Below are 15,163 nucleotides of genomic sequence, written 5' to 3' on the forward strand. Positions count from 1 at the left end.
CTTGGTGTCTCGGATTCTCCAGCATCTGCAGTTCCTACTATCTCTTCACATTGATACCATTGGGCTGCAGGGTTCCCATGTGGAATATGAGGTGCTGTTCCTGCAACCTTCGGGTGGCATCGTTGTGGCACTGCTGGAGGCCCAGGACGGACATGTCATCTGAGGAATGGGAGAGGGAGTTGAAATGGTTTGCGACTGGGAGGTGCAGTTGTTTAGTGCGAACTGAGCGTAGGTGTTCAAAACATGATCTTGACTTTTCCAACTCATCCCAGCAATCCTGGTCAGTTCTCTTCCATCTGCAACCCAATACTCACGATCTATTTCTCCTCGCTGCTCCTTTTATATTCCTCCTTTATTATGCAAGGTTTACAGTATCTCCAACCCACATCAGCATAAAATGAAAGGCACATCATATGTATAACAAAGACATTCCCAATCCAGAGATACTTTAGCACTGCATTCAAACAAACCATCAATTTGAAGAGATAGTAGGAACTGGTGATGCTGGAGAATCTGAGATAACAAGGTGTAGAGCTGGATGAACACAGCAGGCCAAGCAGCATCATAGGAGCAGGAAGGCCAACGTTTTGGGCCTAGACCCTTCATCAGAAAAATTTCTGATGAAGGGTCTAGGCCCGAAAGGTCAGCCTTCCTGCTCGGCCTGCTCTGTTCATCCAGCTCTACACCTTGTTATCTCAGTCAATTTGAACTCCTTTTCCTCAAATTCCTGGTTGATTCTACGAAGTCACCATTGGCATCTTTACTATTGTTAACGGTACACCTTCCATCACTGGTCAATAGAATGTAAGACTCCTACAGTGCCTTGTGCTATAGGTTTTGCCTTATTAGCACCTTTTAAATAGAGACTGAACAATTAGTTCATCAGACAAGCTGGACGCTGAAGTACATCAAAGTCATCCCGTAGGATAACTTCTTGCTGCATACTGCACAAACTCATGAACAATCCTAAAGTCATCAGTTCTGTTCCAGAAAATGCCAAGTCCACCTCAGATCACCCTGAAAGGACAAATTCTCTTAAAAGATTTGAACAGCAAATGAAGCTAACTGTATTAAGCTCTATTATGCAGCAGCAACACAATGCATGCTGCCATCAAGCCTGAAAAGACAAACTGCCTATCACACAAATATGGTATGTGATGCCAGATATGTAGGTTGTACATCCCAAAGACCTGCAGATCATATCAAACATATTCCTTTGGCTCTTTGCAACAAGGTACCCAACCAGCACACACTGCTAGGCCAGCATTTATTACCATCCTTAATTTCCCTTGTGGAGATGGTCATAAGCTGCCTTTTTAAAATCACTGTAGTCATTGGGCTGTTGGTACCTCCACAGTGCTGTTAGGAAGAGAGTTTCAGGATTTTGATCCAGAGACAGTGAAGTCGTTAAATAATTCCAAGTCAGAATTAGTGCATGGCTTGGAGGGGGACCTGCAGATTGTGTGGTTCTCATGCATCTGCTACCTTTGTCTTTCTAGATGTGAAAGGTTTGCAAGTGCTGTTGTACTCATGCTGCTACTGTGTTCAACACTGCTGACATTTTATCAGTGCCTTTTAGAGATCCATGCGCAACACGTCAGCCATATTCCCATCATTAATCTGCTCTATTATGCCACCAAAAAAGACCCTAGTTAAACACAATTTGCTTTTTAACAATTCTAAGTTGGATTTCCTTAATTAATCTACACTTGTCCAAATGAGTGTTTATTGTGTCCCAATAACAGTTTTTAAAACCTCCCCACCACCACAGGCTAAACTGACTAGTCTATATTTGCTGGGTTTATACTTAAAACCTTTTTTTCAACAAGTGTGTGAAGACTGGCAAATTGCCAGTCTTCTGGCACTACATTAGATCTTAGGAGAACTGAAAGATCATTAGCAATGCCTCTACAATTTTCCCTGTCGGTCCTTGGTATCTTATCAACTTTAAGTACAGCCAGCCTTTGTCCTGCATCCTCGATTTGTTTATTAACTAATCCAGTGTCTCAACTATCTTATCTTTCACAATGACTTTAGCCACATCTTCTTCCTTGGTAAAGTCAGATGCCAAAACTTATTTAGTACCCCAGCCTTCCCCAGCCTCTATGCACAGATTCCCATTTTGATCCCTAATCAAAGTTACCCTCCTTTTATTATTTGTTTACCATCTATATGCTTATTGTTATGACACTGAATTTTACAAGATAATTTAGTTTTAAAATCTATCCTTTAATTCAAGTTAAGCAGAATATTTTAGAAAGACAGAATGGGAAAGTAATACTAAATACATGCTTGAAGACAGCCCCATATAAACTGGTTGCCAAGGGGCAAGAAAAACTCAAAAAAAAAATTGTGAAATATCAAGTGACAGTTTTCACATTGGGGCAGCTGCTTTGAGACAGAGACACAAGCCAGACACTACTGTGTGAAAGAACAAAGCAGCTGTTGCTGTGAAGAACAGAAGAGGACTGTTTGTGTTAATCACCAAGCAGGACACATGAGTGCTCATGGTCTGTTTGATAGGAAGGGGTCAGAGATGTTGGGTCTTTGGAGATTTAAAGAACAGGGAATCAGTGAAGTTGACTTTGCTGGCGAAAGTTAGATCTGGAAGCCTCAAATTAAGTAGAATGACTTTTGAAGAACATTAGAAAATTTCACAGACAACATCACCATTTTGTTTCAAATTTGATTAACTCTACACATGACTAGTCATATTTTCATTCTGGGAAGAAGATGTTGGATCTCATGCAGATTTTCAAAAGGCATTTGAGAAGATAAAACACATAAGGCCACTCAATAAGACAAAATCTATGATGTTGGAGTAGTATATTAGCATGGATAGAGGATTGGGTAAATTTTAGAAGACAGACTTGGGATAATGAGGACATTTTTAAAATGGCAACCTATAACTAGTGAAATGTCACAGGGATCACTGCTGGAACCACAAACATTTACAATATACTTTAATTTCTTGGATAAGGAAAGTGAATGTACTATTACCAAGTTTGTGGGTGATACAAAAATAGGTGGGAAGGCAAGTAGTGAGGATGACAAAGTGAGAGGGATATAGATGGTTAGATAAGTGAGCAAAAACTTGGCAGATATTAGAGAATGTAGGAAAATGAGAGGTTATGCACTTCAGAGGAAAAATAGAAGAGCTCAATATTATTTAAACAGTAAAGGACTACAAAGTGTTTTGTTCGGTGGGGGGGTGAGGGGGAAGGATTCCTTATGCATAAAGCACAAAAACTAGCATTAAAATTCAGCAGATAATAAGGAAGGCAAATGGAATGTTGCCCTCTCTTTCAAAGTAAATGGAATATAGAAATAGGGAAGGCTTGCTAAAAATATACAAGGCACCTGTTAGACTACATCTGGAACATTGCAAAAAGTTTTGGTGCCCTTAACTAAGGAAAGATGAAATGTCATTGGAGGCAGTCCAATATTCACTTAGTTGATACTGGATATGGAGGAATTTTGTATTGAAGAGAGTTATAATAGGTTGGGCCTGTGCTCACTGGAGTTTAGGAGGAGGAGGCATGACCTTATTGAAACATACAAGATTCTTGCAGGGTTTGACAGGGTAGTTGTTAAGAGGTGGTTTCTCCTTGTCAAAGAGCTTAGGACCAAAAGGCAATGTCAGAGTAAGGGGTCACCCATTTGAGAGAGAAATAAGGAGGAATTTCCTTTCAGGAGGTAGTGAATCTGTGTAATTCTTTGCCACAGGTGGCTGTCAAAGCTGGTTCATTCAGTGTAGTCAAGGCGGAGATAAACGTATTTTTAAATCAGTAAGGAAACGAAGAGGTTTAGGAAAATGGAGTTCAGGATTATTAGATTGATCATGACCTTATTGAATGGCAGAGCAGACGATGGGTCAAATAGGTCTAAATCTTCTGGTCTCTGGAATGCATTGTGCAGTTGCGTTTTCCCCAATGTACTCAAGTTTCAATAGTCCATTCTAAATTTTTTTATTCACTCGTGGGATGTGGGTATTGCTGGCTGGACAGCACTTGTTGCTTGTCTCTAGTTGCCCTTCAGAAAGTAGTGGTGAGCTGCTTTCTTAAACTGCAATAGCCCATGTGCTGTAGATCGACCCACAATGCCATGAGGGAGAGAATTCCAGGATATTGACCCAGCGACAGTGAAGGAATGGTGAAATATTTTAATATTAGCACGGTGAGTGGCTCAGAGGGAAATTTACAGATTGTGGTATTCCCACCTATCTCCTGCCCTTCTCCTTCTAGAGAGAAATGGTCATAGGTTTGGAAGTCCGAGTGCTGTCCAAGGATGTTTGGCAAATTTCTGCAGTGCATCTTATAGACAGTACACTCTGCTGCTACTGAACGTTAGTGGTAGTGGGTTGGGGGGGGCGGGGGGAGTGGTTGGAGGACTGCGTAGATATGGTGCCAATCAAGTGGCTGTTTTGTCCTGGATGGTGTCAAGCTTGAGTGTTGTTGAAGCTGCACCATCCAGGCAAGTGGGGAGTTCCTAACATGCACCCTGTAGGTGGTGGACAAGCTTTGGGGAATCAGATGGCAAGTTACCTGCTGCAGTATTCCTAGCTTCTGACCTGTTCTTGTAGCCACTGTATTTATATGGGGAGTCCAGTTGAGTTTCTAGTCAATGGTAATGCCAGGATGTTGACAGTGACGGTAACACCATTGAATATCAAGGGGCAGTGGTTAGATTAAGTCTCTCATTGGAGATAGTCATTGCCTCATAAAACAAGCAACCCAGTTCAGGTATTAGTCCAGTAAACCTTCTTTGAAATGCTTTCAATGTATTTAAACCTTTCCCTCAAATTTTGATGTTTTCTGCACTTTTGATTATACCCAAGATACTGAAACAAACTAGATTTAAATACAGACGTTTTACTCATTGTTCATATTGTAATGTCTGAATAACTGCTCCCATCATTACCGCAATACGCAGAATTAAAGAAGGGGAGTCTTGTTAAAAATGAAATAGTAGCAGAGGGCCATAATGCAAGGCAGATTGAAAAGCATTGGAGTGAGCTGTACTAAGAGTCATAAATGTCTTCTACAGAACTGGAAAAGCCCATTCGCCCATCAAGTCTGCACTGCTCAAGAACAAAAAACCTAACTATTCTGATCCCATTTTCCAGCATAGCCTCATATGCCCCGGCATCCCAAGAGTACATCTAAATACTTGTTGAATATTATGAGGTTTTCTGCCTCTACCACACTTACAGGCAGTGAGTTGCAAACTTCCCAGAATCCAGAATGAAAATATTTTTTTTCCCTCGCATCTCCTCTAAACTTGTTTGCCCCTCTTCTGAAATCTATGGTGTCTGGTCATTGATCCCTCCACCAGAGGGACAAGTGCCTGTCTATGCCCCTCATAATTTTATGCATCTTAATCATGTAACCCTCAGTCTCCTCTGCTCCAAGGAAAACATCCCCAGTCTATCCAATCTCTCTTCAACTAAAACTCTCCAGCTCAAGCAACATCCTGTTCATTTTTTTCTGCACCGTCTCCAGTGAAATCACAGCCCTTCTATGATGTAGATTCCTGCACAATATTCTAACTATGGCCTAACCAAGTTTTTCCATACAGTTCCAGCATAACCTCCCTGCTCTTAAACTATATGCCTCCAATCACATTTCACTAATTTATTAGAACTCTGAAGTAGTAACAAGCAGAGTTGATATGAAAATCTGCAGATGTACTTAAGTACTGCTTAAGATTTCCTGAAGACAACTGACAAGGTGCCACATTAAAAAGAAAATGAGAGCTCGTGGTTTGGACAGAATGTGTCATATTAACATGGGATAGGAGATTGTTTAGCTAACAAGAATCAGAGAGTGCGCATAGATGGGTCATTTTAGCAAGATGTAACAAGTGGAATGATACAGGGATCAGTCCTGGGAGATAGATGGGAAAGTAAGTTGCCAAGAAGACATAAAGACAATGCAGAAATATAGATAACACAGTGTGGAGCTGGAAGAACACAGCAGGCCAGAGGAGGAACATCAGAGGAGCAGGAAAGTTGATGTTTCAGGGTGGGACCCTTCTACAGAAATGGGGAGAGGGAAAGGAGCTCAGAAGTGGAGAGGGGAGGGGTGGGATGGTGATAGGTGAATGCAGGTAGGGAGTGGTGAGGATTGGTCAGTGAGGTAGGAGGGGCAGATAGGTGGGAGAGAAGATGGACAGGTTGTGTCAGGGATGAGAGGGAGGGTTGGTCATGGGATGAGGCAGTGGGTGGGGAGATTCCGAAACTGGTAAAATCCACATTTAGGCCATTAGGCTGTAGGCTCCCGAGGCGGAATATGAGGTGCTGCTCCTCCAGTTTGCAGGTGGCGTCATTGGACATGTCACACAGGGAGTGGGAGGGAGTTGAAAAAAGTTCACGACCGGAAGGTGGTGTTGTTTGTCGTGAACAGAGCGCACATGCTCTACAAAACTGTCTCCAAGTCTCTGCTTGGTGTCACCAATGTAGAAGAGGCCACATCGGGAGCAGTGGATGCAGTAGACCAAAGTTGACAGATGTGCAGGTGAACCCCTGTCTAATGTGGAAGGTTTGTTTTGTGCCTTGAATGGAGGTAGGGGTGGGGGGGGTGGGAGAGAAGAGGAGGGGAGGGGAGTTGTAGCACTTCCTGCGGTTACAGGGAATGGTGCCCGGGGTGGTGGGGTTAGTGGGGAGTGTGGAGTGGATGAAGGAGTCGCGGAGAGCAGGGTCCCTACGAGAGGCAGATAGGGGTGGGGAGGGAAATATATCTTTGGTTGTGGGGTCGGATTGTAGATGGTGGAATTGGTGGAGAATGATATGTTGGATGTGGAGGTTAGTGGGGTGATATGCGAGGACGGGAATATAGATAGGTTGAGTGGACAAAAATGTCGAAGACAGGTATAATGAACTTATCCACAACAGCAGGAAGAAAGAAAAGCAGCACATTACTTAAATGGAGAGAGATTGCAGGACTCTGAGGGTTGAAGAGATCTAGGTGTTCTGGTATGTGAATCACAACTTTAGTATGCACGTACAGCAAGTGATTAGGAAGACAAATAGAATGGTGTGTGGCATATTGCGAGGGGAAAGAAATATTAAAAAATGGGGGGAATCTTGCTAGTTTTAGTTATACATCTAAAGTATTGTGAGCAATTTCATCTCTTTATTTAAGATAGGACATAATTACATTTGAAGTGATTCAGAGAAGGTTCACTAGACTGATTTCTAGGATAAGGGGAATTATCTTTCAAGGAATGGACAGACAGATTAGACTTGTAATTAGAAGTTTAGAAGAATTGGAGGCGATCTTGTTGAAATGTACAAAGATACTGAAAGGATGTTTACCATTGTGGAAGAGAGCAGAATGAAGGGGCAGTTTAGACAAAAAAGGGGTCTCTCATTTAAGCTGGAGAGAAACAGAATTGTTTTTCCTTTCAGCAGATCAGCCGCCTGTGGAATTCTCTTCTCACAGTGTAATAAGAGCACGGAAGATGGAAGTCTCAAGTATCTAGGGATTTGCGGAGCTTGCCCAGCAATTCATTGAATTTATCAAATGAGCAAATTAGGTATTCTGATCAAGACAACACTAGGTTTGAATCCTATTTGACGTGAAGTAACTGATTTCTGCTTGGTTGCTTGTATGATTGCAATATTCGGTCTCAACATCTAAGTAGATTGAGTTGTTGAGTTGAGTGAGCTGTCGGTATCTTGGAGTCAGTTGTAAGTTCAGGGCAATTTGGGAATGCATTCCAAAGGTTCTGGAGACTTAATAGACATGGGAAAATTTATAAACAGTCCAAAAGGCCAGTAAACAGAATCTGGCCCATACTGACAGTTGCTAGAGGTTGGCAATTTGGAGGGCATTATATCACACACATTGTGGAGGATGTGGCCCAAGAGAATGGATTCAAACTGCCATCAGATATCAATCTATTTCTCCTACTGTGTCCATTTTTGTACCCTCTGGTGTCTTGCCACTATTTTCCATATTGTCAAATCATTTCTGCCATTACATTTTTGTTTTAACTTGAAGACAAAAAAAAACTACAGTATGTTATTTATTGGAAAAATCACAGCCTTGGGGTATTCCAAACATACAACAGAAGCACAATTTAATGCACTGAAAGTACAGTGTTGGGACGTACAGTTTCCATATGAGGCACCCAATCAGCAATGAAACTTAGATAACATTTGTGTCACATGCAGAACATCTTTTTGGCTTCTCAGCAGCCTTGTGATAGTGCAGAATAGTGTTACGATAGCTTCATCTTTAATAATTTTTGTGGACTTCAGTTTGAAGGATTGTGGGGATACCTGGATTTTCTTTTTACTAAAAGATCAAAAGACATTAGAACTTTTTTTTAAAACGACATTCCTTGGTCCACATGGTTTCAGATAATTGTTGAACTTTGTTGCTTCACTTCATTTCATTTCAGGAAAAACACCTAACTGATTTAATGACTGTATTTTATGGTTGTTCTGTTTGAATTGTGTTGTGCAGACTTGGAGATGGTTTTAGATTTTCAGTTGGTGAGGGGTAAGCCTGCTACAGAGCAATCTTCTCAGAGTTGTATAGCACGGAAACAGACCCGTTGTTCCAACCAGTCCACACCGAACATAATCCCAAACTGAACTAATCCCACCTGCTTGCGTTTGGTGGCTATCATTCCAAACCTTTCCTATTCATGTACTTATCCAAATATCTTTTAAACAATACAACTGTGCCCACCATCTTGTGCCTCCTGTTTCTGAAGTGCCATTATGGTGAATTCAGCCTGAAACCTAACTGTCCTCTTGAAAAGCAACTAGAAGAATTCTTAATACTGTATTTCCTGAGCAAGCTGCATCTGCCAAGATCCCAGAAGCAACTGCTTATGGTAGGTGGCACATCTACACATGCCAGAATATCAGGCTGACAGCCATCCAAAAATCTCAATCCTTATCCATTTTGTCTTCAACAACGAAGGCTTATTGGCCAAAAAAAGTGTTTTTCCCATAGTTAATTTCTGTAGAATTTCTGTGTGTTAGTTTGTATGTGTTTTGGGTAACTTAGAGGAATAAACATTTATATTTTTACGTTGCAGATTAAGTATGTTGACCACTTTGCTTGTTCATTAAAATAAAGTAGTTTGGTTTTATAATAAAATCAATAATTTTGCATTTGTTGAAAGAAACCCAGTGCCATCTAATTTAGCGAAAGCATACAATCTGTCATATTGGGAACTTGGTGAAACATTTAAATTTATATCATGAACTGCAGAATATAGTGGAACTGGAGAAAGACAGTGCACCTCCTTTCATCTTGATCATAAAAATATCACTTTTGGGTTTACTGTAAAGTAGCAGCACGAGATGGCTAGCTCAAATGTTTGAAACTCGTTCCCCTTCCAGCTAATTCGAAGTAATTTGGATATCTTTCAGGGTCAAAAGTGGAGGTCTTAGGCACTTTCAAAATAAGTATTTTTAAAAGAGACTTTAAAAAATCCATCAGGTGTATCTTGACATTTTAAATGAATTAACAGGAAGCTCTAGATTTACAAATAAAAATATTAAATCCATGTGTTTCTACAAGTTCCTGAGAGAGAATCTCTACACAACAGTTAAAGATCACGAAAGAATTGCAAGGCAATAACAGAAAAGTATTCAAACAGTGGGAATTTGGAAAACCCATTTTCCCTAGAAAAATTAAGTAAACTTATTTCAAAGAATAAAGTGACACATACTCCATCAAAAAGGTAAACCATTTTTGCAGATTTGCAGTCTCATTTTTTACGATACTGATTGTAATAATCAAACAGTATAAAAAGTGTATCAATTCATTAATAGTGCCCTGTATTACGAAGAAATATTTTAGTTGAAGCACACAATAAAACCAATGTGTGAAATTACCAATTGTAATTTAAAAGTGCATCTTGAAATATGACAACTGAAATAAAGCATCTGTGACCCAGCTCCCCCAGGAGTGTATACACGAAGGTGTGAAAGTGTGGCTTAGTCCATCATTATGTAAACTGTTCAACAAACCAGACTCTAGTATTATTCAACTGCATGAGCAGTCGGTGGGTCAACGTAACTGTGTTCACTAAATGGTCATCAGCAAACAAAAAGTTACTTAGCTAATCATATGAGTTTTCACAATATATTCCCAAGAATTGGCTGCCCAGCCACAAGAATTACAATCAGCACCACAATTAGAATATATATGGGTATAGGCTGTGTGTATACATTCTCTTCATATCGCCTGTTCTTTTCTTTTGTAACAAAGATAAAATGGTTCACTATAAGGAAGTTGCTAGAATTTGATTTTACTAATGTGAAACAGTTTTCTTACAAGGTAAGATGGAAGAGTTATTTTCAGACTGTGCTTCTGGCATTGAGCCCTGTGATCAGAAACTCAAACTGTGCAAAGTCAGAATATTACATTAGTTTTTAAATATGGGAGCTAAGCGAGAATTCTAGAATGATTCCAACAACAACGCAGCGAACTATAAATGAATTTATCATCAGGTCTGGCAGCATCTATGAAGAAAAAAATCAGAGTTAATGTTTTGGGTCTGGTGACCCTTCCTCGGAACTGGGGAAGGGTCACCGGACCCAAAACGTTAACTGATTTTTTTCCTTCACAGATGCTGCCAAATCTGCTGAGCTTTTCCAGCAACTTTGTTTCTGCTCCTGATTTACAGCATCTGCAGTTCTTTCGGTTTTTATAAATGAATTTTGTTTGCAATAATATGTCTCTTTCAAATACAAAATATTAATTTCAGATAATATAATCATCTATGATAATAACTAGCATACTAATTAGTAATCAGGTGAATGATTGCTAGACAGTACAGAGAGAATCCAACTTATCTGAATTGATTATTCATGCAAAACATAAAAATAAAACTGCATTGTTATTACAGGTTTATAATCATGTAATTCACCAAAGCAAATAAACCAAAAACAAGTTTATCACATCAACTTCTCTAACAAATATGTTCATGTATTGAATCCAATTTTGAACATAAAATGTTGATTCAAATACTGGATGAACAATTCTTAATATTTGGGGTCTGAGATGCTCCTAACAGTAAAATCGAGCAAACACACCTAAAGTATATTGTCCATAGAAAACATTACTCAAAAAGCAGATACTGACCAAAATGCTGCATCTTAATTTTCACCTTGCTTGTATAGATTTGTTTTTGACACCATGTAGAACAGACTAATTGTAATTAGCTCTTAATGATACTTGACAAAATCTATTCAACTAGAAACAATGTACTTTTTACTTTATTAGTAAAACACTTTTTAAATCATCTCCATTCTTAGTTTTCATCTTGATATCTGAAAGGGCAATTCTTTTTTCTACTCTATCTTTTCTTTTGCATCATTCTCACGAAGAGCGTCCCCTGTACTTTGACCACGTTCTCGATGAGCATCAACAATAGTCTTAAACACAACAACTCATTATCACATTTATCACTTAATAGTATACTGCTTTATTCATCAAATTGTTGGGAGTTGATGGGAAAGACTAGAGCAAAAACAAAGTTGCTGGAAAAGCTCGGCAAGTTTGGCAGCATCTGTGAAGGAAAAAACAGAGTTAACCTATCGGGTCCAGTGACCCTTCCTCCGAACAGGTTCTGACCCGAAACGTTGAAGGAAAAAAACCCGATAGGTTAACTCTGTTTTTTCCTTCACAGATGCTGCCAAACTTGCTGAGCTTTTCCAGCAACTTTGTTTTTGTTCCTGTTTTACAGCATCTGCAGTTCTTTCAGTTTTTATTTGGAAAGACTACAGCAACTACTTAAAGTATCTTTCGACTGGAATTAGATATGCAGAATTTTTTAAGAGGACAAATTAGCAATAACCCAGGCTACTGCATGTATCAAATCTCATTTAGTTCGAAAAGGGGAATGTTAGAATTTAAATAATAAAAAAACTCACCTTATCACTGTCTTCATTGAAAGGGGGGTCACATGGACTTGGGTGATAGGGAAATGAAGGAACCATGCCACCTATGAAGTTAGACAATACCAATGAGTAAAATGGCAGCAAAATTCAACTTACACATTATAAATTCTAAGAAAATAACAATCATATAATTAATCCACATAATGCAATTTAATGGCCTTTAATAAAGAGCAAATTTAAATACCAGAGTCCCTCATTTAAGTATGACCAATGGCCTTCCATCTGTCTTAAGTTTAATGAGTCTTAATCATAATAGAAACCGTGAAATTAAAATGTACAGCAATAGCGAAGAAAAAAAAACACAAACTAGGAATAATCTGAAACAGAATCAGAAATGCAGACTGAAAAAGAGACAGAACCTTATAAGAGGCAGACCTAAAACTAAAGGTGAAAACAAATGACAAGCAACACATGCAAACATTCTATACAAAAGAGGTCATTCAACAGAGTGCACACCTCCAGCACACTATCATATCTTAATGTTGTTATTTCTACAGCTCCTCCTCTTTATTAAGAGCTTCCATCATACTGAGGAAGCTTTAGGCCATCCCACACCCAACAATCTGTTCCAAAATAGTCTGTTCACATTTTGGCAGCTATGACAAATTGCATCACAGCAAACCAGACAATCCAAAACACTCAACAATATTTGAAATAAAACAAGCCACATCACAATTATGAAAAAAGTCAACTCACCCTACTCGTCAATGCTAATGGATAATTCCATTAAAAAGTTCCAGGATCTGAATTGCATCTTTACAAGAATTCATAAGTTTACTTTGCAAACCAAGTTTTGTTCAAATCTGTCAATTAGCTTTTAAGATATATTGATAGCAGTCAGACTAACAAACGGGGCAAAACATTACCATTTCCCACTTTTCGTAGTAGAGGTAATAAATAAAGATTTAACCATTATAGCATAACAGCGATGTCTAAAACAATTTCTGTGGAATTTAATAATTCATTTATGCAATAATTGAATTTGAGATATCCTTAATATATTTTTGGGTTGGCTTCTTTCAAAAATAAACTTGTGAATGTCAACTTTGAAGTATTCTACCTATTTAATGCCTACGAACATTAGTTTATCCATCTGTAAACAATATTTCTCAAAAACTAGTATTTATATATATATTTCTGGAAAACAATAGAGAGATAGGGGGTAGCCCAAGGAAGAACTGAATAATTTTTTAGCAAAGATACAGATTCAGATCTGGATCTTGTCCTTTTTTCAAAAAAAAATTAACATTCAGAAATAGGGTGAATTGATTTTTCCTAAAATGCAGTGGGCTGCTTAATTTCAAGATGTTGAAAGTTTGTGTGTTGTGGATTGCCTAGGTTCTTCCAGCTCCAGTGTTATCTCTGACTCTAGCATCTGCATTTCTTACTACCCCTTGTGGATTGCCTAGCTTCTCTCGCATAATTTGTCACAGCTATCAAAATTTGAAGAGTTCTCAGAACCAGTTGTTGGATGTGGTTTGAGCATCAGCTTCCTCAATGAGATGTTAGTCTTAAAGCCAATGTCCTTAATTTTAAAAAAACTCCAGCTTTTGTAGTCACAAAACAAATGTACATGAAATTTGGATGGTATAAAAAATGAATGCTGGTAAGGCAAAACCTCAAAAAGAGCAGCATAACTGTAATAATATTAACACGCCATGGCAGAGGAATGCACCGATCGACTTTCCTCTTCACTTGTTTTACACAAGTATTTCCCGTGCAAGGCATTTCCCATCTATATTTTAGCCATTTTGGAGCTAGCAATTAATTAGTTGTGTTGCTTTCTAGCAAGATTTTTGCCCATAGCTAAATAGTTGAATTAAGTTACATTTTCGCAGTGAACATAACAAGACTATTAAAAGAGACTTTTGCCAGTTATTTATGTTCTTCAAATCTTTCACAATATAAGGGGCTTATTATTGAATACCCAAATGCTAGAGACATATTTCTCAAAGAAAGTGTGTTTTGGAGGAGGGCTTACAGCACTGAAAGAGTTTACTAAAATAAGGATGGTAAAGCTATGAACACATTAAAATATAGTTCATCATTCTATTTTATTCATTATTACTCAGTAGTTTGACAAGGTGACTGTTCAGTTCAATAGAACAGCTGGATTTCTCTCATCTTCACCATTAGCCATTTCATTGAAAAAATTCAAGCCCCGCTGATGCAACATTATAAATGTTTGTATTGGAAAAGCATGTTACAGGTTTGATTCAGTAAGTCTGCAAAGGAAATGCTATGTTCAAGCTGAAAAGCAAAGTGACTTTGTGTAGCTGCCACAAAAACAGAAGTTGCTGGAAAAGCTCAGCTGGTCCGGCAGCATCTATGAAGAAAAAAAAATCAGAGTTAACGTTTCGGGTCCGGTGATCCTTCCTCAGTGCAGTGTAGAGCTGATGGCATTACAATGGCAGCAATGACAGTACACTAAATTGAAAGAACTACATATAAATCACTATTGCACCGGGGAGGTGCGTTTAGAGCCTTTCATGCTGAGAAGAGGGGAGGTGAAATGGCAGGTAACATCACCTATGCTTGCATGGAACGTTGCAGAGGGTTTGTTGGGAGATCAAGGAGTGGACTGGGGTCGCACGGAGGGAAGTGAGATTCCCGAGGATTAAAAGGTAAGGGGAGAGAACGATAAGATGCGTTTGGTTGTAACTGGAGGTGATGAAAATGGAGGAGAGGATGATCCATTCAATAATGAAGGCTGCTGGGGTGGAAGGGAAGGATAGAGGGAACCTTATCACAGCTCTAAGTGTGCAGGGAATGGGAAACAGCAAAAGTATAATGCAAAAGAAGACATGTAGTCGAAGGCGCTGTCAGTCACAGTGGGAGAAAAATTGTCAGTTGAGGAAAGATGACTACATATTGTTATGGTCCCAACTGATGTTACTACTGGATGAGTCAGATCCCAGAATGAAATCTGGCTTGATAGATATCTTTTCTTTACTGTGGCAGTCTTTCACTGAAACATAAACATCCAATGTTGCAGATTTGCTTCCAACAATAAAACAGGTTTATTAAACAAGAGGAACAAACAACAATAAACATAATGTAGTTTGGAAGATTTCATAACACATAGCTAAATGAAGTCCCAACCACTTCCCAATGCCATCATTTTACAGTTACTCAAAAAAACACAAAATTTTCTTCCCTGTCCAATCCACTGGTTAACTTAACTTGTTCATGGAGTTGTTTCCTTGAATCCTCACACTAGTGTTTAGGTGTTCT

At 39.0% G+C, this 15,163-nt stretch overlaps 1 protein-coding gene across 1 annotated transcript in view; it reads right to left on the reverse strand.

The window, feature by feature from the left end:
• Positions 1 to 11,986, reverse strand: part of LOC125480950 (E3 ubiquitin-protein ligase RNF38-like) — an 85,882-nt gene extending 73,896 nt beyond the window's left edge. Inside the window, exon 1 of the mRNA XM_048619609.1 lies at positions 11,903 to 11,986. Within this exon, the coding sequence (XP_048475566.1) occupies positions 11,903 to 11,968 (66 nt within the window). The 5' untranslated portion in view covers positions 11,969 to 11,986. The remainder of the gene's footprint in view (positions 1 to 11,902) is intronic.
• Positions 11,987 to 15,163: the final 3,177 nt, after the last annotated feature.

Source organism: Rhincodon typus, chromosome 3, assembly GCF_021869965.1.
Source record: "Rhincodon typus isolate 14 chromosome 3, sRhiTyp1.1, whole genome shotgun sequence".
Lineage (NCBI taxonomy): Eukaryota > Metazoa > Chordata > Chondrichthyes > Orectolobiformes > Rhincodontidae > Rhincodon > Rhincodon typus.